Raw genomic sequence first — 22,173 nt, 5'->3', positions numbered from 1 at the left:
AAAGCCTTTTCTGATGGTGCTTGCAGGGAGCAGGGCCCCTCTGTGCACTCACTCAGGGTACAGCCTGTGCCCAGGGAGCTTCTGCTCTCCTGCTGCTGCTCTGACCAGACTGTGCTTAGCGCCTCTTATCTCAAGGAAAAGGTGATTCTTCTCTGGCTAATAACAGACAAGACTGTCCTGATCCTTTTGTGGCTTCATCCCAGTCAGGGATTCTTGTTCTCTTGCAGTCCTGCCTCGAGAGCTGTGAAGGGAACAATGTGGTTTGTCCTGCAGCGCTGTGAGCCGCTCAATTAATTCTGGGCTGCAGACTTCCTTGCAGCAGTGCCCCACAAACAGCATGGGATCTTCTCTCAGGCCTGGCACTCTCAGTGCCTCGTGGGCTGCCCAGCCTGGAAATGGCTGGCAGGGGCAGCTGCAAGCAGGACCATCTTGTTTTGTCCTTAGCCAAGCTCTGAGCTCCATGCCACAGTGCTTTAGGCACACAAAGGAGGCTTCCCGGTCTTCCCAGTGGTAGCTCTTGTCTTACTCCAGCTCTGGTGCCCCCTTTCTGTTTCCTTTCATGCTTCCCTGCTTTCATGGAGCACTGTCTAATGGGCCCTGGTTTTACACCACAGCATGACTGAAAGGCACATCCCAAACTCCAGAGCAACAGCTTGAGCCAAACCTCTTTGGATTTCTGAGTATTTGAAAACCAGAGCCTGATTCTTTCACGAGGAAGGCTTGGGAGCCCTGAGATGTAAGAGCAGGTAGCTTCTCAAAAGATGCTGCTGCTTTCTCCCACATGCTAGAGGAAGGGGAGGCAGAAGAATCTTGCCTTTGATGCATTGGAGGGAAGAAAAAATCTTCCCAGCCTCTGAAGCTTTTGCATTCCTGCTTTCCCCAGCTCCTTAATGGGAGAGGGTGAATGGGGGGAGCAAAGCAACAGGAAACTCTCAGACAGCTGTGACATTTCACCAGAAGGCGAGAAGCTGTCTGAGCTCTGCAGCCCCACTTAGAGCCCGGTGGTTAAAGTGACACAGCAGCTCAGCAGGGCCGTGGGGAAGCAGCTTCCCAGCATGGGGGGCCTCTGGGAGCAGGGCTGGGGGAAGCCCCTTCTCTGAAATAACTGGAGGAGAGACAAAACCAGAAAAAGACGTCAGAAAGACTGACTAGGGATATAGAAACTGTTCCTCTGAAGTCCTGGTACTGTGCCCAGCTGGGGAGTTGCTGTGGAATTCAGCTTGGGAGCAGGAGGCAGTGTAAAGGGTTACCTAGAAGAGTTGAGTTTCCTTTGCTGGCTGTGTGCTTCTCATGCTTATCAGTTCCCCAGCAGCCCTGGAACTGAAGCCAGGCAAGGATGAGATTGTTTTGTTTTGGTTTTCTTTTTGCTCCATCCCCCAAACGCCACATCAGCAGCAAGCTGCAGCATGACCTCAATAAGGAACAGATTGTCCCTTGGCCTGTCTCCATCTTGCTGTCTGCTGAGACATCAGACTGGAGGACCTTGAGCTGGGGAAGATAGAGACAAGGGAGGGTGGACTGATTGCAGGAGCAGCCTCTGCATTGCCCAGACTTATACTCAGCCATCGTATCCTCCCTAGGCTCAGTGGCTCCAGGACGGAGCATGGCAGCCCTGTCCCTGGTCATGCTGGGCTGGCAGCAGGGTGGCTGCACGAAAAGCACAGGCTGTGCAGGTAGACATTGTCACCCAAAGGACATCCCCATCCTTTTAAAGATGGTAGATTCTGGCAGCCAAAGGAAAGCAAGAGGTATTGCTGTAACCAAGGCTCTCGGGAGTTCATGCTGGAGTTGGTGTGTTTCTCACTGTTAGTCACCAGACCTGCTTTCCAATTTCCAGCTCATTTGTTAATTCCAAGTGTCATATCTTGATGGACTCAATGATCTTAGAGGTCTTTCCCAACCTAAACGATTCTATCCCATTCCCTCCAGCTTGGGCTAAATCAGGCTGGAATTCTGGTGATGATGCATGTCTGGCCACCTCCTCGATTGCAGGTGATGAGCTCTGGGAGGTTTTGCTGGAGGCACCTTAAACCAGAGGTGTGGAACAAACAGCTCTGGGAAGGGGTGGCCACTCTGCACTCTTCCCCCCACCATAGCTGGGATGAGGAGACTCTAATATAATGTAATGAAATAAAATAACATCTTGGAATACTATTTCCAGTGAGCTTTAAGACCACATAAAAGAAGGTGACACAGAATGCAGTGCATCTATCCACAGGTGAAGTGAACAGCCATTTTGGTTAACTTGGGGCTTTTTCTGAAGCAGTTTGCTTCAGTGGGCTCACCACTCCAACATTGTGCTTTATTATTCTGGGAAAGCATTGGAAAAATTTCCAATCTGCAAGAAAAATATTTGCATTTCCCTCCAGGCTGATTTCTAACCCGAATTGTTCAGGTTGGGGGTTTGGGGGAGGGATTGCTGCTTTTCAGTAAGCTTCCACAAAATAGGTATTTTCCTTTGCTCTGGAAGAAAATGAAACTGAGGCCACTGCACGTGCTCAAATGCCAAATTACTTTCAAGCACGAGAAGTTTTTGAAATCCTTAGTATGAAACATATGGCACTTTGCTGTGAATTAAGATTGGAAGGGAAAAGCTGGATTGTAAATCCAAAGTGAGGACATTTTATGATTTGGAAGGAAAAGACAGAGCTTTGTTTTGGCTAAAGGAAGACAGAATTTTGAGCAGATCAGACTATTTTCTGAAATGGAGGGTTTTTTTCAAAGGCAAGCACCAGCCTTGTTAATTATTTGCATTGTGGTCATATTAGGTCAATTATTAAATCACTGAAATGAAACCCAGAAGATCCCTAGGCGTTTATTTTATGTGAAAGTAGATGGAAATGGAAACTATGATCAAGATTTTTCCAGTTTAAGAGGAAAATATTAACCACTGTTTCTCTCTGCAAACACGGAAGATTGAGGACAGGTCTGGTTTAACATGAGAGGCAAAGGGGGAAGGAGGGCTTCCTTGCTCATAAAGTGGAAAAAAACCCCAAATACTTCATTTTCTTTGTGCTGCTTCACTGTACACAGGGAGGTTTGGAAATGAGCCTCCCTGGGGAAGGCATTTCAGACAGGACTGTGCTGTCTGACTGCTCTGCTCCAGAGCACGGGCCTCGTTACTGCTGGGGCACCCAGCATCGCTGCATGGCACAGCACAGCTAAAATGGGCCAAACCTTTTGCTTGGAGCTTGAATCAGTTCCCACAACTGTTTTGAGAGCCTGCCCTCACCATGGGGCTGCCCCTCCCAGCCGTCGGGTCGGATGAATCGGATGAGCGCGTTCAGCCGTGCAGGGGATTACACTCGTTCCCACCAACTCCTGCTTAACTCAGATCCCCTGGAGCTCCTGGGACCTCGAGCTCTGGGCTTCCCCTGAGCAGCACTGCCATTTAGCATCACCCTGGGCAAATGTGCCCACTTTGCTTCCTTGCTGTTCACGTAACGTGGGGCAGAAGCGGCTGTGACTCCACGTTGTACTCGAAGAGGAGCAGCTCTCCTGACCCCTTTGTGCAGCTGGCAGTTGCTCTGAAGCACAGCACCTAATTAACCTTGCTTTATTCTTTGTAGCTGCAGGTGTTCTTATCGCTCCTAAACTCACCCTGGTCTCCCTCTTCAGCTCTTCTCATCTTCCGTGGGCCACGGTTCTTTTCAGTGTCCGTTTTGGAAATCACTTCAATTAGTTTTATATCATTCTGTTATATTTCTATCACTTGATTTAGGTTCCAGATTCCTTCCATTACATCTTATATATTACTTTGACTTTATTGATGGTGTTTCTGGTGCATTTGCATTGCTTTCTTTAGATGGACATCACTTTGGCTGGATTTACAGTGCATTTCTTCAGTTAGATTTGTATCACTTTAATTAGATTTATATCCCTTTAGAATTTGAGGGCTTCACTTAGATTTATATCATGCCTTTCACTAGGCTTGTCTCACATAGGAGATTCACATTCTCTTTGTTCTAAAGGCTATTGCTTAACTCAACACTGATGTTGCTTTATCTAGACTTTGGTCAGCTTCCTAATCAGATATATGAAGCAAGAACTCACCATCTGTGGTTTTTTCCCCCTCTTCCAGTTTCCACCAGGATCATTCCAGCATAAACTCTGCTGATTTAAATTAACCTCTTCCCAGTCAGCACCAGTGGGAATGCAGTGGAGATCATCTCACTAACTCCTTAGAATCCCCTGTGGGAGTCCAGTTAGTGACATACCACTTTCTTTCTTTCCTGCATGCTATCACACCATCACAGGCAAGCTGAGCACACTCTCACAGCATGGCAAGGTCCCAGGACTGATCTCTCCCAGGATGCAAGACTCCAGGATCAGTGTCAATTTGGGTGATGTCAGCCCCAAACTGAGTTTTCCCTGTCCAAGCAAGTGCCCTAAGCATGAAGAAACTGAGTATTTGAGGGAGCAGTAGCATTTCCTTCTCTCCTTTTCCAAGGAAAGTACTCCAATATCTTAAGGGGAGCTCAGAGCTGGCAATCTCAGGCATGGTAACATCTCCCTCCTCAGCATCTCCTCCTCACTGGTGTCCCCAAGGCCAAAATGTGTGAAGGGACCAAACACCTATGCCCTGTCTGTGGTGAGGCCATGCTCCACACTCCTTTTCAGCTAAGGTGTTGCAGGACATGGAATTCCAGTGGGAAAGCTTTTCCCTCACCACCCCAGCCAAGACCACAGCAGGAGGAAAGCAGCAGTGCACAGAGGACCTGGCTTTGTGTTTCCTGCCCAGCTCTGATCACATCAGCGTAAGAAATCAGCTACAAGGCATCTAAATCCACATGCTTCAGGGTGAAAGCCAACTTCTGATTGAAATGGGTCAGTAGCTGTCCCTGAGGGCTGTTATTTCAGATGTTCACAGCAGGATATTGGGTTGCTTTCCCAGAAACATGTGATTCAGGGCTCTGTTGGAGGGCAGGATGGTGGAACAAGTGGACCTCTGCTTCCAGACAAAAGCAACCTCTTGAATCTCCCAAAACACAACATGACACTGGAGCTGACTGTGGCTATTCCAGGCTTATGAGACATGCAGCAGTGCAGAGAGTCATCTGCAGGGATCCTCCCCATCCCTGGGGATGGCAGGAAGGTTTTCCTGCAGGGCAGCTTTTATCAGGCAGTTCCAGAGACTCCTGCAGTGGGTTTGAAGGGGATCCCTGTATTTGTGCAGCGTTTGGGAGCCCATGGCAAACAGGCCAAGAGCTGTGTTCAGGAAAGGAAAAGGTTTTTCACCTAGCCATGCCTTTGTCCTGCTCTGTCTTTGCCTCTCTCTGACCTCCCCCTCTTTGTGTTTATTCCCTCTGTGAACAGGACAAGCCCTATGAGGCATGAAGCAGTGAGGGTGGCGAGGAATGTGTTACAGAAAGCCTGCTGTTTGATAGTTGAATCCAGATGTTAAAGGGAAGGAGCAGAGTTGTGTGAATGGCACAGAAAAAAAAGGCTAGAGCAGGAGAAAGTGAGAGGCATCAAGCCTGCAGTGCTTAGTCGTGAGCCTTCTTCATAAAAGCAGCTATTAGTCAGATGAGGGGCTGTAGGACAGTGTTGGCCACAGGAGATATTTCTTGAGCATTTCTTAGTTGCTCCCAAATCTACACCATCAACATGAACTCTGATGTCTCTCCTTCAGACAGACCAGGCTTTTCCTTGTGAGTTTTCCAGCTCTCATGGCCTTTCTAAGGAAAGGCAGCCGAGATCTTGACTACAGTTAGTGGACGGTCCCCACCAGCTCCCATGGTTCAGGATTCTCCCTTAGGGCTCCTACAATCCTCCCTCATCTGTATGATGAAGTGTGGCTCCAGTGTGAATTCATTGTTTTGGGGGCATTTCCCTATTCCACCCTAGCTGAGAAGCAGGGCACGTGGACCATGGCAGGAGCAGGCTCTCCCCATGAATTTACCCAGGAGAAAAGGGACAGAACCCCTCCAGCTGCCCTCCTCCCTCCTTCCTCTGCCTTTCTCATCCTCCCTGCAGCTGCATCCAGCTCTGCATAAATGAGCATGGTATGTCAATTAATGTCCATCTAATCAGGACATCAGCATCTCTGAAAGAGAGTCTGCATCGGATGTAGAGGCTGAGCACTCAGTTAACCTCCCAGTGCTCTGCCACTGGGGCCTGTTCATTTAATTACACCCAGGCTGCTGTACTCCTCAGCCTTTTAATTGCCCAGCACAGAGGATAGGGTGGTAAGCAGGTCAGAGACAGAAGATGTTAGGCATTGTTTTAAGACAGTAAAGCTGTTTTTAAACACCATTCAGAAGCTTGGTTTATGTAATTGCTGAGAAAAGGAGGGCAATCAGGAGGGGCAGCAGGGAACACTCAAAAGAAATGCTGAATAGTTTTTAATTAATGAAAAATGACTTGAAGCCTGATTCCTTTCTGTAACAGTAAGATCTCTGCTGAGCACCACAACACAAATCCTCTCCCAGAGGTTCAGATCAAGCCATAGGTCCTCTGTTATATTCCTGATAATAGCTGGGATTTAGTCAACAGGTTGGGAGACTGGGAGAGTACAAAAAACAATCCCATTAACTCTCCCAGAGCTCTGTTAGTTCTGCAGTGCTGTGGACAGTGGTAAAAAGCTGGGGTTTATGTGTTCAGATGCTCAAAATAGGTGCCCTGATTGAATCCTTCAGAAAGCACTGATGATTCTTTCATGTAGCTTTAAAAGTAGAGTTTGGCATGAAAATGAAAATGAAGGATAGAAGATTAAAGAGATGAAGGCAGAACATTTGGGTCTGATCCCTGACCTCAGATACACCAATTTTAGTTGAGATTAACACCAGTGTAAATAAGATGAGAAACTCAGGGACTTGGATAGGCAGCACAAGCTTGCTCATGGTTGATTTTCATTTTGAAGACTTAGACCTCTCAGGCTGTTCTGCTGACTGTGTTTTCAGAGCACAACAGTCTGATGTTCCTCCTCCTTGCCTTCACATCCCTGCCCTGAACTCTGTCTGTGGAACTGGTTCACCAAAGTGCTGGAAGAGGTCTGCCTGGCTCTCAGGACATGCACACATTGCTCTCCTCAGTCCAGCAGGGAAATAAACCTGATGAGGCCAGGGCAGGGGACAGAAAGCATTGGTTTAGATTGGAGCTGAGGCAGAACTGTTTCCCTGAGAGGGGTGTCAGCCCCTGTGCCAGGCTGCCCAGGGAGCTGGGGGAGTGCCCAGCCCTGGAGGGATCCCAAAGCCGTGGAGCTGAGGTGCTGAGGGCCATGGGGTAGTGGTGGGCTTGGCAGAGTGAGGTGAGGGGAGGGCTTGGACTCAATGATCTTGAAGGAACACCTAGAGCTTCTTGGAAACCACTGTGACTGTTGATTCAACAGTCTGAGGGGAATGTGATAAAGCTTGTTTCTGCAACAGTGGAGTTGTGTGGGACCAAGATGGGCTGAGATCTGGAGGAGGTGTGGTGCTGCACCTGCATGGAAGCCCCCTGCAGCCCTCCTGTCACCAACACAGGGGATGAGACGGGTGTCCCTTGCCCCCTACAAAGACAAGGGATGCAGAGGAGTTGCTGGCAGCACAGCAGCTCTCAGAGAGCTGCTCTCCCCCACTGCCCAGCCTCACACACACAGCCCAGCTCCCCACTGAGTTACCACGATTGTTTCTTAGAATAAGCAGTTTGTTCACAACAAACATCCTCACTCTTTGATGTATTGGTGGTACTGCTGTTGTGGCTTTTTAAGTACCTTAGTTTCAAGCTCATAATAAGAAAACTGGCCACAGAGAGCCTTCCTGTAAGTTGATGAGAAAGTAGTAGTAATTATTGCTCTCTCCTCCATGGGAGGGTAAACTTGAGATGCTAATGGCCTCTAGAGTATTGACTGATTACTCACACTGGGGCGAAACAACAAGGGGAAAGGGCTTTCCTTCTCTTTGGTCTTAAATGCTCCCCTGCCAGAGAATTGGGCAGGAAGCATCCTAGACTGCATAAGACATAGTTGCAGCAGTCTGATTTTTGGACCAAGAGGGGAAAGGATTTGGGGTGAGGTGGGGGATGGAGAGGGCAGATGTTTTCCTGGAACAGATGAAGGAAAGGCAACAGCAAGTGGGTGTAAGTGGTGAAGACAGGGTGGCTGCAGACATTTTTGCATGCAGGGAAGGCAGGGCTCTTGCAAGCAGTTAACCCACAGAGCATCGTGTGGGATGCTGTAGGACTTCTCACCCTCTCTGTTTTTCCCTTGCCTGCCAAAGCTCTGAGCTTTTACAACAAGGGCTGTGTCTTTGAGTCCAGGTCGTTGTGCACATTGATCCCTTCCCGGTTTTCCAAGGTGCCAATGAGACACTGAGCTTCTGTAAATGAAGTTTTGAGGTGAGGAAGAGGGAATGAAGACTTGGAGCTTGGTTCAATATTAGTGGTTTTCCCCAGGGGTGACAAAAGATGTATCTAAGGCACCAGGGCAAATGCCATGTCGGGTTGTAATCCCCTGCTCCCACGCACTGCCCTGCTGGAGCTTCACAACAAAGCACAGTGGAGAGTGTTTTCTTTTAACAGCATATTTTTCCCTTAACCTTGTTCTCAGACATGGCTGAGGTATTTTAATGGAAGTTTCCTCCCAGTAAAAAGGCTGCAGCACGCACACATACCAGAAACTCTTGGCCCAGACCATTACCATTCAGTAAAACTAAATGCAACTCAGCAACTGATCCTGCCACGGGAACATCAGACTGTAAAGCATGTTCCAGCTCTCCTGGAGCCTAAAAAAGAGATTATATGTGTGAAAAGCTGTCCCATATTAGCAAACAGCAGAGGTAGAAGAGGCTAACTGACACCAGTAAAGAATTGGTTTGGTTGTTCAGACCTCTCCCAAGGTCTTTGAGCTGTACTTACTTTTCTCTGGCCAGTAATTCTCTACCCACCAGTGAGCTGCTGAAGTGTCTCCTGCTGGGATGCTGACCAGCAGCTCTGTGGCCCTTTTGCTTCCATTCCATCAGCTTGCAGTCTCTCTCAGATTTCAGCAAAGTTCTCTCCTGTGCTCCCTGGTTATGTTTCTGTTTTCTGCTAGTAGAAAGCCACTTGCTTGTTAATTCTGTTGCCCAGCAGTGGTTTAGATCCCCTCCACACCCTCCAGTATTTCTTGTCTGTGTGCCCATTCATTTGGGGACCAGGATCCAATCTGCCCTTAGATTGAAGGTTCAGTTGAGCCCCGCTACAGCGTTCCTGGCATGGTCCTGCAAACGTGTAGAGCTGTGGGGAGTGCAGCCTTATCTCCCCTAATCCTTTATCCTCCAGAACAGACATGGACCGTGCTGTGCTCTGGTGCTTGGGGCTCAGCTGTGAGCTGATGGACCTGATGGCCCTTGTGCAACAGGGAAGTGGATTCTAGATTTGGGCTGAGCGAACACGGCCCTTTGGACTGGAAGGCTTCTGAGGGTTATTTGTGCCCACTGACCTCATGGCACTCATCCTTCCAGCCCCTGCCGGGGTCCTCCTGCCTTTTTGCATAATCTCCTCTGAATAAACCCACTGTGAGCAGGGGGCCTTTGCAGCTTTTGTCAGGAGGAACTGCCTTCCTCTACCTTGTGGGCCCTCCCTCTCTTTTTGTATCTGAGCTGAGCCATTTCTTTTCTCCCCTGTTTGCGCCTCTTCACTTTTTCTTCTCCTCTACTTATACTTTTAGCACTATTATCCTGAAAAGTGTTTCAAGGAGACAATTTGTTTGAGGGAGGATGTGAAAACTTAGGGTTAAAGCTTGTGTGAAGTCCCACAAAAAGCACTATTAGGACAAGAGTGATCTCTTTGCCTGAACGTGTGGATTTAAACGGTTGTCTCTATTTCTGTGCTTCTCCCTGCAAGGCTCTTTCTCTCTGGCCCCGGTCCTGCTGCCACGGTGACCTTTGTGTTTGCAGAGAGACCTTTTGAAATCAAAGGGGCCCTTCATGAGCATCTGCCCATCTGGAAGTGATTGCAGAGCTGGGTGGGTGAAGGGAAGTTTGGGAGCCTTTTGACTGTGAGCTGCAGAGTCTGAAGCGACTCTGGTCCACATGCCTGTGCAAGCAAACCCGGAGTGGCCCGCATGGCATCCTCGGGGGCAGGGACACGGACACGGGCTGGGACACGGACACGGGCAGGGACACAGCCAGGGCTCCTCACGTTTGGCCGCCGTGCTGTGCGGGCAGGAGCGATGGGCTGTGCTGCTCAGCCCTCCCGTCCCATCTGCAGTTCGGAGAGAGTTGCGTGCGCCACGGAAAACAAATAAACGAACGAATGAATGAATGAATGAATGAATGAACCCGAAGGCCGCGGTGAGCGAGTGCCGGGGAGCCCGCGGCCGGCGGGACAGAGGCGGGCAGGGGCGAGCGGGGCCGCTGCTGCGGACGGAGCCGATGCCGGGGCGTCTCGGCAGCCGCGGGCCCTTTAACGGCGGGCGGCGGCCGCCTGCGCGGGCAGGGCCGGGGCTGGGGGCGGGAGGCGGCGGGCGGGGGGGAGCCCGCCGAGGGCTTGAACGAAAAGGGCGAGCGGGCAGCGCGGCGGGGCCGGGGGCGCGGCGGGCCGCCTTCCCCACGCCGCTGCGCTCCGCTCCGCCCCGCGCCGGCCCTGCCCAGCCCAGCCCTGGCCGCGGCCCGGCGGGCGCGGGGGGATGCGCGGCCCGCGGGCGCGGCTGCCGGCGCTGCCCGCGCTGCTCTGGCTGGCGCTGGCCCCGCTGCCCGGCGCGCCGGGCCCCGCGGCGCGGGCCGAGCTGCGGGTGCGGGTGCGGCTGCCCGGCGGGCAGGTGACCGAGGAGAGCCTGCAGGCCGACAGCCGCGCCGACTGCGTCAGCCTGGAGCTGCGAACGGCCGACGGAGCGCTGGTCACCCTCACCGCCGACTTCAGACAGGTACGGGCGTCCCCGGGAGCCCGCATCGCCCCGCGGGACGGGCATCCCCGGAGCCGGCGGGGGAAGGGTCCGCGCCCGGCTCCCCGCGGCCCGGCCCCGCTGCCCCCGCGCCGAGCGAAGCGGGACGGGACCCGCAGCGTCCGTGGCTGAGCCGGAGGAGGGGGAGGTCGCGGCGCGGGAGCCGCCTGCAGCGTGCGGGACGGTGGGCTGCGTGGAGCGGGGCTGGGGCGTGCTGGGGGTTATCGCTACGCGAGTTCCGTCTGGACCTGGGAACGACTCGGGGTCTGGAGTAACGCCGTGGCTGAGAGTCAGGGAGGAACAGAGGGGCTTTTTTTGCACGTGTAGGGGAAAGTCCAGCCATCCTCAAGCCCCGTTGGGGGCTTTGTTTGAGCAGTTCTCGCAGGTATAGCCGCAAGCCATTTCGGCAGGCTGCTGGCCCCGGGGTGTTACACCTGTAACCTGGGCTGCCTCCGTGGCACGGTAGAGAGCCTCGCGGCATGGGTAGCAAAGCTTTCCTCTTACCCGCCGACCTCAGCATCTCTTTTTCTCTGCCCTGAGTTGCAACCAGCCCAGTTTTGCGTGGCAGGGTGAGGAGCAACGGGGCCAGGGCAGGAGGGTCTCTGTATGGTGGGGAGAGCTCCGGTCCCAGACTCCAGGTGGGAGGTATTCATGCTGGGCTATAGCTCCAGGATATCTCTCCCTGTGATGCTTGTGGGGTACAGCTAGTTCCTAGGTGAGAGAACACATGCCGGTTTGTGGTGTGGGAGGTGTTTGACAGACGGGATCTGTGAGACTGACAACAGCCCCTCCTGGAAGCGGGTCTTCCCAGCCCAGTGTGCAGAGGTGGCCTCTGCAGGGAGCCAATACTTGCTCAGCTGAAGCCCAAGATCTCCTGCTTCTCAGTGGGAGGTGGTAGCTTCTGAGCCAGCATGGCCTTCTTCAGAGCATGCCAAACCTGCCTGGGGGACAGGGAAATTTGTCACACGGGCCAGAGCTGTTGCTGCTGTGTGCATGGCCCAGGGGCCCGGGTGGCACGGCAGGGTTAACTTGTCCCAGCCCTCCATTCACACTGTTTGCTCAGGTGGACTTTGGTTTGCAGCAGGAGGAAGCTCAAACCCATAAGATAGAAAGGAGTTGTGTCCCAGCCTGTTGTGAACCTTAGAGGCACTTGCCAGGGATTGTTCTGGTGCCTCTTCCCCTTTCAGTTACAGTGTTTGGTGCCAGTGACTTTGCAAGCTTCTCCTCTTCCATCTGGAGCATGCAGCTCGTTGAGGTGCTGGCTGATGCCAACCACCTTTGGAGGCGATAGTATGCTCTGTGTACTTGAGCTTGCAGACAGGGAAGTGGTTCTCTGACTGCTGCTTAAAATAAAGAAGAAGTTGCAGGAGGACATGGCACACCAGGGAAGTGAAGGGAGGGGGAAAGGGCTCTTAAACCTACAGGCTGCAAACTTGTATACCACAGTGTATTCCTGGCCAAAGGAAAACCAAGCTCATCACAGATCCTCTAGGTGTAGGCTCTTTGGGAGCCTGAGATGTGGTCTAGGGACTTGTGCTCTGAGCTGTTGATCATTTCAGCATCTTTCATTTGCTTCAGCTCTTCCTGAGGCAAGCTTGCTCTCGAGATCTCATTTACAACCCCAAGAGAGTGTATGTTAGCTATTCTCCTGTTCTCATCCTGTTCTCTATAGTTGAGTTGCTTCAGGGGACAGGTTCTCTGAGGGTTTCTTGACCTCAGTATGTGAAGCCCTTAGCTCCATGTGTCCCCTCAGCTCCTGCCAGAAGTGCGCAGGAGCTTGCAAGGCTTTGCCAGCATTGGACTTGCAGAAATCTGTTCCTGTTGGGTACTATCTGTCTCTCTGTTTCATGGCTTTGCAGGAAAATGATTGAAAAAAGCCAGGAAAAACAGAAAGGATCAAGGAAATGAATTTGCAGAGCAATGAGTAACGATGTGAGCAGGCAGCTGCCTGGCCAGGCTTCCCCTCCTGACCTGTTCTGGCTGCATGCAGCCATTTCCCTCTGCTGCTCATATCTCTAACTTTACACAGCTTCTCCTCTCCAGAGAGAAGGTCTTTAAGCTCTTGGTAAAAGCAGCTGAGGTTGTTGATCTGGCTTTCCCAAGCTAGACTGTGTGGTTATACCGTGGCCAAGATGCTGGGGTTTTGCACAAACGATTTTCCCACTTCTCTGGCTTCAGCTGCAGGGGGTTTAGTCCAAAGGCTGGTATCTATTATTATTGACAAGGAGTGGCTGGTAGACTAGGGGCTGGAGAAGGAAGGAGTTATGAGATCACCATTCGTTCTCCCGTTCTGATGCTGGTGGATACTGGTTGAGTCTTCCAGAGAGATGAGATTTTCATTTCTCTCCCCACACCCCAGAGCTGACCTGAAGCGTGAAAGCACACCAGGTTTTTTTCCCCTTCTCTAGCGTAGGACAAACTGGTCAGTGGGAGTCCAAACTGTGTTCTGGGCAGCTCAGTAATGAAGACCATTTCTTTTCCTGCAGTTTGAAAGAAAGTTATGCAAATACTTCTTTTCCTGTGTAGTAGAGTCAGGCATAAAATGTGTTGCAAAAAGAAATAGGGGGGGAACAGCAGCCCTAAGGCTTGTGGCCAATTTGAATTGTCTGATCTTGCCAGTTGTTAAACCGTGGCCTGAGAACAAAGTGGGTGGTTTTATTCCAAGGTCAGCACAAAGATACAGGAGAGTTTCTTTTTCCTTTTGATTGCTGGAAAACTTGTGTTGTAGGCACAAGGCAGAAAGCATGGGTTGTGTTATTTTAACGCTTGCACTGCCAGTCCTTTCAGTTCCCTTGTTCATAAAGCTGATGTTGTGTCATATTCTGGGGTGGTGTTTTGAGGATTTCCTTGTGCCTGGGGTGCATCATGTTAGGTGCTGAATGACCAGGTGACATGCTTAACTTGATGCTTTTTCCAGGCATCTCAGAGCACCGTGAGGATTTTTGGCAGCTCTGTGCTAAAGCTTTAATAGGAGAGGGGTTAAAGCACCATAATCTCCATCCAGTCAGGGAAACTCAGCTGGCTGGACCCCCAGTGTGGACACAATAACACTTTCTCTGTGTGGTAGAAGCACAAGGACTTTCTGCCCAGCTGTAGCTGTTCCCCTGGGGCTGTGCAGGCAGGGCCCTGACCCCAGCAAGGGCTGCTGGCAGGGTGAGGAGTCAGGCCAGTGTTAGCCAATGCCCTGAGCAGCGTGTCCCCTTTGCGTGTGCCCCCCACTCAGAGCAGGCAGGAGACAAAAACGGGTCCCACAGCAGCACTGATGTCCTTGGGGGAGAGAAATTTGGCAGGAAAGCTGAATGGGTTGCAGGGAGGAAGGCACTGAAATAATTTATTTCCCTGGGAACTGGTTTGCTCCACTCAACATGAAGTCGAGACGCCGGGCTCAGATCTAGACCACACAGGCTTGTGAAGTCTCTGCTGGCTAAACCATGGGGGCTGGCTTGTTCTCACAGCCCCCATGCCAGTCCCTGGAGCAGCTGGCTGAGGAGGGAAGCAGTGCAGTGGCTTCCCCGCTCCTCCTTGCAGGCTGATCTTCAGTGGAAGTCCCTCTGGTAGGTGCAGGCAACCTGGGCTGTTGGCAGCTCCTTGTGCTGTTAGGCAGGAGGAGCTGCTCTCCCCTCTGTGAAGGCCAAGGCTGCAGCTCTCACGGTCAGTGTTGCTGCAGAATGAGCTGTTCTCTGTTACACTGGCTGCCCAAAGCTAAACAATGGCTGTGACTGTCCCCAGCTCAGGGCTGAGGGCTCCCAGCGTCCCGGGATGAGCTCACCCGGACAGTCCCGCGCTGCAGAGGCCGTGGGTGTTGTGCTGGGGCTTGTTCCCTGCTGGGAAATGCAGCAGAAACCCAGAACTGAGGGTGCTGTTGGTTGCCTTGGCTGGATACCCACCTTGGCACCGATTCACTCTGCTGCTGCTGGGAAAGGGCTGAGGTGGCTGAGGAGCAAAAGGCTCGCTCTGGGTAGGAAAAAACTTGGTGGCTCTTTCCATACAAGAAGCATGAGATATTTGTGATGTGACAGGCTTGACTTCTTGTTCTGCCTGAAGTTGGGCAGGGCAGGGAGAGCTGGGAAGCTAGGGAAAGCCAAGCAAGGCTTTGAGCAAGAGAGGTAAAGCAGGGCTGGGGAAAAGGATACTAACTTCTCATCTAGGAAAGAGTGGTCACTGCAGGGTATGTGTCTCCCAGCAAAGGGGCCAATTATAGCATGGTTTTAGCCTTGCTCTGAAATCCACAGCAAGGGCTGCTTTGCCAGGTAGAGGTGGGATTTCTCTCTTCAGAAACAAAGGCTGACTTAGAAGATCTGGCTTTGCTGTTTCATGTACCCAACCAGGCACTGAGCCTCTCTGCTTCAGCTGGAAGGGGCTGTGGCAGGCAGGTGGGGAGCAAAGGGCTGGCTGGGTGTGTGCCTGAGGGCAGGAGCAGGGAGAGGTGAGGGAGATCAGCCATGCCTTTCTGAGAGGGGAGAGTCTGGGGCTGGAGGAAAGGATGGGTCATGCCATGGGACACCACTCCATTGATCTTTATTGTCTTCTCCCTTGCTCTTCCCTCCTGTCCCTTTGCAAGACCACCTTTCTCCATCTTCCTCTTTCATCCCCTGCCAATGAGTTCTTCAATGATGAGTTTTGCAGAGATCTTTACCAGGGGTTACATGGACTCCTTGACCTATAAGTCAGTGAGTGCACAGAGACAGGCAGGTAGAGCAGCTGAGCAGCAGCCCAGGGTCACTTGCCTGCTGGTGTGATGGGAGCAAGGCTGGAGCTGAAGGTGGTACAGTGAAGTGCTTTGAGAGTGGCTGATGCCTCTTGAGCCTGCTCCTGGTGCCTGCTTGGGGTTGGAAGGGGAAGTAGGTGCTTGTCATGCTGCCTGATTCATTTGCTCCACTGCTGCATTGTTGTGACTCAAAATTGGTCCTTCCTCTCCTATGTCTTTGGAACTGAGAAACACATGAAACCTTTGTCTGAATCCATCAGTCAAGAAGGTCACTGAGTGCAGGAGCCCTGTGTGTGGAAATGGTGCCTTAGGACCTGAGCCCCTTTGGGAGGGAGCTTATCTCTGGAGTCTGGAGGCAGAGGGAGGGACCTGCAGCTGTGGGGGACAGGTCAAGAGCTCTGGACCATGTTCTAGGAGCAGTGAGAGCTGTGAATCTCTCACACATATCAGCCCTGAGGAGGAAAGAGTTGGGTGTCTGAAGGCTAATTCTTAAATAGGCAGATCAGAAGGATTAAGCAGTTGCTCAGCATGTTCTCATTTTACAGAATTGCCTCCATCCTGGGTAACACTGCACTGTTTTCAATCTCCTGCCTGTAGAGGTTTTTGGCTCGAGTGCAAGCTGTGGCTATCCCTGTTTGCTTTTTCCTGACTGAATGCTGATTGTTAAGAGTGAATTCAAATGAAATCTGCAGCTGAGGAAATTCACTCAGGTCAGCTACTAGTTTGTCTGTTCATCTCTGGTCCCTGCACAGTATGGGAGCTCTCAGCAGAAGAGCTCAGCTGGAAGGCAGCTGGACTAAATGTGGATGGGAACATGGGTTGTTCTGGTGGTGCCAATGTCTCAGTGGGAATTCTCCCCATTAAACCTGACCAAAAAAAACAGCAATTCTGTAGTCATTTCACAGGTGATTTTGGTATCTCTTTCTCCCCAAACCCCCTTTGTGTCCCACTGTGTGGCGAGTTTTGAGTCAATAAATGCACCCAGTAAAATCATTTCTCCAGTCCCTGGAAGGGAAATGTCTCCCAGATTGTAGCTGTTCTTTCAGCTGTCCAGATGTGCACTGAATTGCACGCCCTATTCTCTCCTGGCCATGGTAGAGCACAAATGATGGGCTGTGTGAGCTAGTCTGCAAGGACACTCAGTGCAGAGGAGGTTTGGAGGCAGCTGAGCTTATGAGCCATGCAACAGGAGGAGAGGGATGAGCTTAGCAGCTTGGTACAGCTTCTACTTGCTGGTCCCTAGCCACCAATATCTGCCCAGTTTCTGCAGTACCAAGGAGGAGGCACCCTTGCAGGCCTTGTAGGAGCATGGCCTGACACCAAGCTGGGCCAGTGGGCTACCACAGTGTGCAAGTGCCCCAAAGGGAGATGAGTTGGTATCTGCATAGAAGTCAGTGGTGGTTCATGCCAGAATGGGACATAGGGACGCTTTGCCATTGAACAAGATGTTCCATGAGTCCACCTGGAGGTAACTGTGTTCTGGTTTCCAGACTGGTTTTGGAGATGGGCTCCAACCCATGTCAGAAGCTCTGTGTACAAAATGCCCAAATTATTGGCCCAGGCAGAAGGAGGGTCAGCAGCAGCTGATTGGAATGGGTTCCTTCTGGCTTTAACAGTTGGACTTGTGTTTTGGTTCCACATGCCATCGAGTTCAGAGATGAATCATTTGTTCTCTGAGATACCAGTTGCTCAGAACCAAGCAAGGGAAGGCAGCAGAGGAAACTTGGGACAGCTCACCCTAAGTAATGCATGGAGATAATGGCTATGTGGTAAAACAAAACGAGGGCTCCTGGAGGCTTGCCTCCCTCTTGGTCAAGGGCAGAAACCCCCAGCTGTTGTCTAAGGAAGCCAAGGATGTGGGATGTCACCTGACAGCAATTTGTCCTTGCCACAGTGGGATTGCAAAAGCCCTTATTTCTTTACAGACACCAGTTATTGTGCTGCAGGCATTTGGGTGGGACTGAACCTGGGGCTAAACCCCTGCTCTCAGGTAGCAGAAGCACGAGACCTTCGACTCTGTTCTTTTGGCTGAAGCATTTCTTTTGACCCTGACTTCTCAGTTCACCCAAGTGATGCTAAAGACCTGTGACTCTCACTCTGTTTATTTATCTCTTTGTCAGGAGGTGAAGATTTTCCGTGCCTTAATCCTGGGGGAGCTGGAGAGAGGCCAGAGCCAGTTCCAAGCTCTCTGCTTCGTCACGCGGCTTCACCGCAACGAGATCATCCCCAGCGAGTCGATGGCAAAGCTGCGGCAGGTGAGAGGCTCTGGGCAGTGGGCTTCAGTGCCCACTCCCTGCCCCAGCCCCCCAGGCTTCCAGAGCTGCCTCCCACACACCCTGCCCAGGCAGCTGCCCTGTACCTCAGCTGTTAGACCTCCCCCTTTGCTTGAGGGACTCAAGCTCCCAAGTAACAAGTGGCAGGGCAAGAGGAAACGGCCTCAAGTTGCCCCAGGGAAGGTTGAGATTGGAGTTGAGGAAAAACTGTTTTCCTTAGAGGGTTGTCAGGCCCTGTCCCAGGCTGCCCAGGGAGCTGGAGGAGTGCCCAGCCCTGGAGATATTGCAAAGTTGTGGAGCTGAGGTGCTGGGGGCCGTGGGGTACTGGTGGGCTTTGCAGGGTGAGGGGAGGGCTGGGACTCAATGGACTTAAGGGGCTTTTCCAACCAAAGCAATGTTCTGATCACAACAAAGCACTGAAAAACAGCCACGGGCAAATCAGTGCCAAACTGTCATCAGTTTCAGCACCAGCAAGCAGTTTAGGTGCTTTCTATCCAGATAGGATGCAGGTGCATTTACAGAGGGACATGCATTTGCACATCTTGCATTGGCATGAAGTGATGGCATGTTATAAGGAACAACTTGTTGCAACTAAGACTGAAGTTGTCATTATTTCATCCTGTGCAGAAAAACCCCAGGACAGTGCGTCAGGCTGAGGAGATGCGGGGCCTGGAGCACCTCAGCATGGATGTAGCTGTCAACTTCAGCAAGGGGGCCCAGCTGAGCTCTCACATCCACAATGTCTGTGCAGAGGCCAAAGAAGCCATTTACACCCGAGAAGAAGATGTCAAGTTCTGGCTGGAGAAAGGTACGTTTCCTTTGGTTTCACTGGAGCTGCTCCTGTCAGGAGGTTGGCATTCTGCTCTGATGTTACCTGCCAGCTCTCTGGTGCTAAGCACAGATCACTTTGGCTTCTCATTCACTGTCTTTAATGCATCTGTACCACTTGTGTGGCGTGTGGCAGGGATGTGTTTGTCAGCCTTGCTTTGGCGGTGCTCCCCATGTGAAGTGGGTGTTTTCAAGGTAACCTTTCACCTGGCCCATCAACCCAAAAGACACGTGTGATGGACTTTTTGGCCCACTGTCCCCAGGGCCCTTTCTGCTCCCATAGTTCCTACTCAGTCTGGTGTCCAAACAGCCCCTGGAAACACACGTTTCACTTAAACCTCCTTGACTGGCCCGGAGCCTCCCCAGACAGCAGCACTGCTGTGGTGGCTCTCTGCGCCAGCAGTGCCCCGAGCAGCATCTCTCTGCTTTCTCCTCAGGTGTGGATGGCTCCATGTTCGAGGTCCTGCCCCAGACATCTGACCTGCCTGACCTGCAGCGCTGCAGGCTGTGTGCAGACCGCTGGAAGCCCTGCATCTGCAGCTACTCGCTGAGCATCGAGTGGTACCCCTGCATGCTCAAGTACTGCCGCAGCCGCGACGCCGGCGGCAAGCTTTCCTCTTACAAGTGTGGCATCCGCAGCTGCCAGAAGGGCTACACCTTCGATTACTATGTGCCACAGAAGCAGCTCTGTCTCTGGGATGAGGAGACCTAGCAGAGCCAGGACAGATCTCTTCAAAGGGGGCAGCTCAATAGCTCCCTGCCACCATTTCTGATGCGAAGGGCCTCCTGGAGCTGCTTGCTCCAAAGAAGGATTGTGGTTCCCAGCGGTGCCTTGTGCCAGGAGAGCTCTGCGTGTGTGCCTTTCCTTCTGGCTCCCCATGACTCCTTCCCTGCCTGACACTGCCTCACACTGTGATAAGCAGGCTCAATCGCTGCTTGTTGGTACTCTCCTGCCAGCTGATTGGAGACCTGGCTTCCTGGAAGCAGTAGGAGACACAGATTTCTGGGGTGAAGTACTGGGCTGGGTGTATTTTGCCTTGCTCTGGAGCTAGCAGATGTGAAAGAGGGCAGCTCTGATCAGTTACCAGCCTCCAGCATCCTGATGGGTGGGCAGGGCAGGGAGAGAAAGGGTCACGATAGCGTGAGTTGTCAGACATCTCTGCCCCTTCACTGACCTCACCTCTTGGTGACAGCATTTCCCAAGTGGAAAACAGATGATTTCTAGGACCACATACCCTGAGCAAGGAAGGTACAAAACCTACCCAAAGCAGGAGCCTGCCTGTAGCTTATTCTAGTGTCTAGCTGTTTTATCCTTCCTGTGGCAAGAAGATGCAATGGGGGGTTTATCCCAGCAATGACTTCTGCCCCTAAAGGGCTGTTGATTGGGGCTCCAATTCATCCCTGTTTAGAGTAGTGAAGACCCAGCTTTTTGTGTTGGTCCTGTGACTCTCCCACTGAGAAAGAAACATCCTAAAGTGGTTGCAAGGGGGGAGGATGATCCCAGGTGGGTTCACACTGTCATTGTGAAGATAACACTTTACATCAACGTCTGGTTTTGTGTACTACTCTGCCAGCTATGCAGAAGCAGCCCTTGGATAATTGTACTGCTTTGCTGTGCCTTGTGAAACATGTAAAACAGGGACAACACTCAAGCTGATTTTGGCCCTGGTATATACTTGGACAAAAAGCACTTGCAGGAGTGCTGCCTGGTTCCTGTGTCCTCGTCCACTGAAGTCAGAGCAAGGAGGGAGGGGAAAGAGGCTGTTTGGGGTCGTTGTGAACCCCTGTACCTCTGGTGAAAAGCCTTCACAATGTGCCTTTTTGCCTAAAATACAGGAATTTTTGACACAAAAAATGATTTGGTCACAATTATTTTTGTATTGATCATTAAGGGGGGGGAAGGGAAGGGTATTTTGATATTGCAACATGAAGTAAAACACACTTGAAATGATTCTTTTTTAAAAAACAAATTATTTATCATTTGTAAGGTAAAATAAACTGATTTTTTTAAAAGCATCCCTGGCCTAAAAGGTTGTTCTGTGCATCCTAATCTGTGTGTGATCCAGTTGTTCCTGGTTAAGAATTGTTCCCTCAGGGGCAAGTCCCAGGCCTGCACCTAGGAGGACACTGAAGACCCATGGATGGGAGTGAACATTCTGTTTTAACACAGCACTTGTGTTTGAGGTGCAGGACCACGCTGAGGCTGTCCACATTGGATGGAGAAAAAGAGCTGGAGATGGCTTTGACCCATCTCAAGCTCTGGGGAGGTGGAATAGGAGCAGGTATGAGGCAGGATGAGCCTGCCCTTTGCTGGTGGGGTCTCTTGAGGGGGGTTCTGCAGAGGTGACAGGAGGATTGGCTGGGTCCAGCAGCCAGAGTGAAGCATCTCACTGCAGCTACAGCCGAGGGGAGATGAGGGCAGCAGTTTGGAGCCAGCTCAGAGCTTCCCAGCTCTGTGGCTGCTGGAGGGAGAGCTGTGGAGTGCTGATTCCCCCTAGTGTGGTGAATGCAGATATGAGGCAAAGAGTTTCTGCAGCCTCAGCCGTTCTCTACCTGAGCAGCCAAAGTGACTTTTACCCCCTGGTCCCCAGAGCTGTGACTTCTGGGGAAGCTGAAATGGCTGGTTTTTCCCTGTCAGGGTAGTGTTGCTGCAGCAGGACACTGTGGGGCTGGGGCCCTGCTTGCTGAGTTAAAGCAGCTGTGGGGCGAGGGAGCTGTCAGAGCAGGGAGGATGGTGGGGTGGCTGTGTGCCCTTCTGCTCCCAGCCTGTTTCCACCACTGCCTCCTGCACAGGGCTGCAGGGAGGGAGTCTCAGGGTTGCCTGGATCACAGGGACATCTCAGCCCTTCCCCAGTCCCCTGGGCAGCACTCGACTGAGCAGCTATTCCCAGCCCACCCTGGGGAAGCAGTGTGGTGCACAACCCTCCCAAACCATCACCAAGGAGGAGCCTGTTTGCATTGATCACTGGTGGGGGAGAAGGGAAACGGATTTTAGCATTGCAACATGAGGCAAAACGCTTGAAATGATGGGGACACGGACCCACGGTCAGCAGCACGGGTCAGGCTGCGGGGGCTGAGTCGCCCGAGGATGAGGGGCGGCTGCGCGGGGACGGAGCCCCTGCCCGGGGCTGGGATTGGTCCTGGCCGGGGCTGGGGACCCTGCAGATCCTCCGGCCTCCACAGGTGGGCGCTGTCGGAGCGCGGCTCTGCTGGCCGAGGCGTCCCGGGCAGGCGATGCGCAGCGCCGGGGCTGCGGCTGCTGCAGGGATGGATGCACGTCGTGCAGCTCCTGGCTGCGCATCTCTGTCCCAGCAGGATCTCGCTGCTAGAAGAGAACAGCACTGCAGCACGTTTGCCTTTCCAAAGACAAGTCCTTCTTCTTGATGCACTTCAATAACACCCTGGAAAGCAGCTGTTGCAGGTGGAAATAGGAGAGCTTCCTGGCACAGAGAGAAGATGCAGTTGGCCAGAGGCACTGGTGTAGGTCCTTGCTGCTAGAAAAATGCAGAGGGAGGTCTGCAGCA

General features: G+C 52.1%; 1 protein-coding gene across 1 annotated transcript; it reads left to right on the top strand.

Moving 5' to 3' along the window:
- Nucleotides 1-10,585: 10,585 nt before the first annotated feature.
- On the top strand, nucleotides 10,586-20,541 carry OAF (out at first homolog). The gene is made up of 4 exons (XM_062014153.1): nucleotides 10,586-10,822; nucleotides 17,669-17,803; nucleotides 18,449-18,629; nucleotides 19,087-20,541. Exons 1-4 carry the CDS (start codon nucleotides 10,586-10,588, stop codon nucleotides 19,359-19,361), a joined length of 828 nt encoding a protein of 275 aa, XP_061870137.1. The 3' UTR covers nucleotides 19,362-20,541.
- Nucleotides 20,542-22,173: the final 1,632 nt, after the last annotated feature.

This window comes from Colius striatus, chromosome 23 (assembly GCF_028858725.1).
Source record: "Colius striatus isolate bColStr4 chromosome 23, bColStr4.1.hap1, whole genome shotgun sequence".
NCBI classification, from domain to species: domain Eukaryota; kingdom Metazoa; phylum Chordata; class Aves; order Coliiformes; family Coliidae; genus Colius; species Colius striatus.
This window is presented reverse-complemented; position numbering and strand designations above follow the sequence as displayed.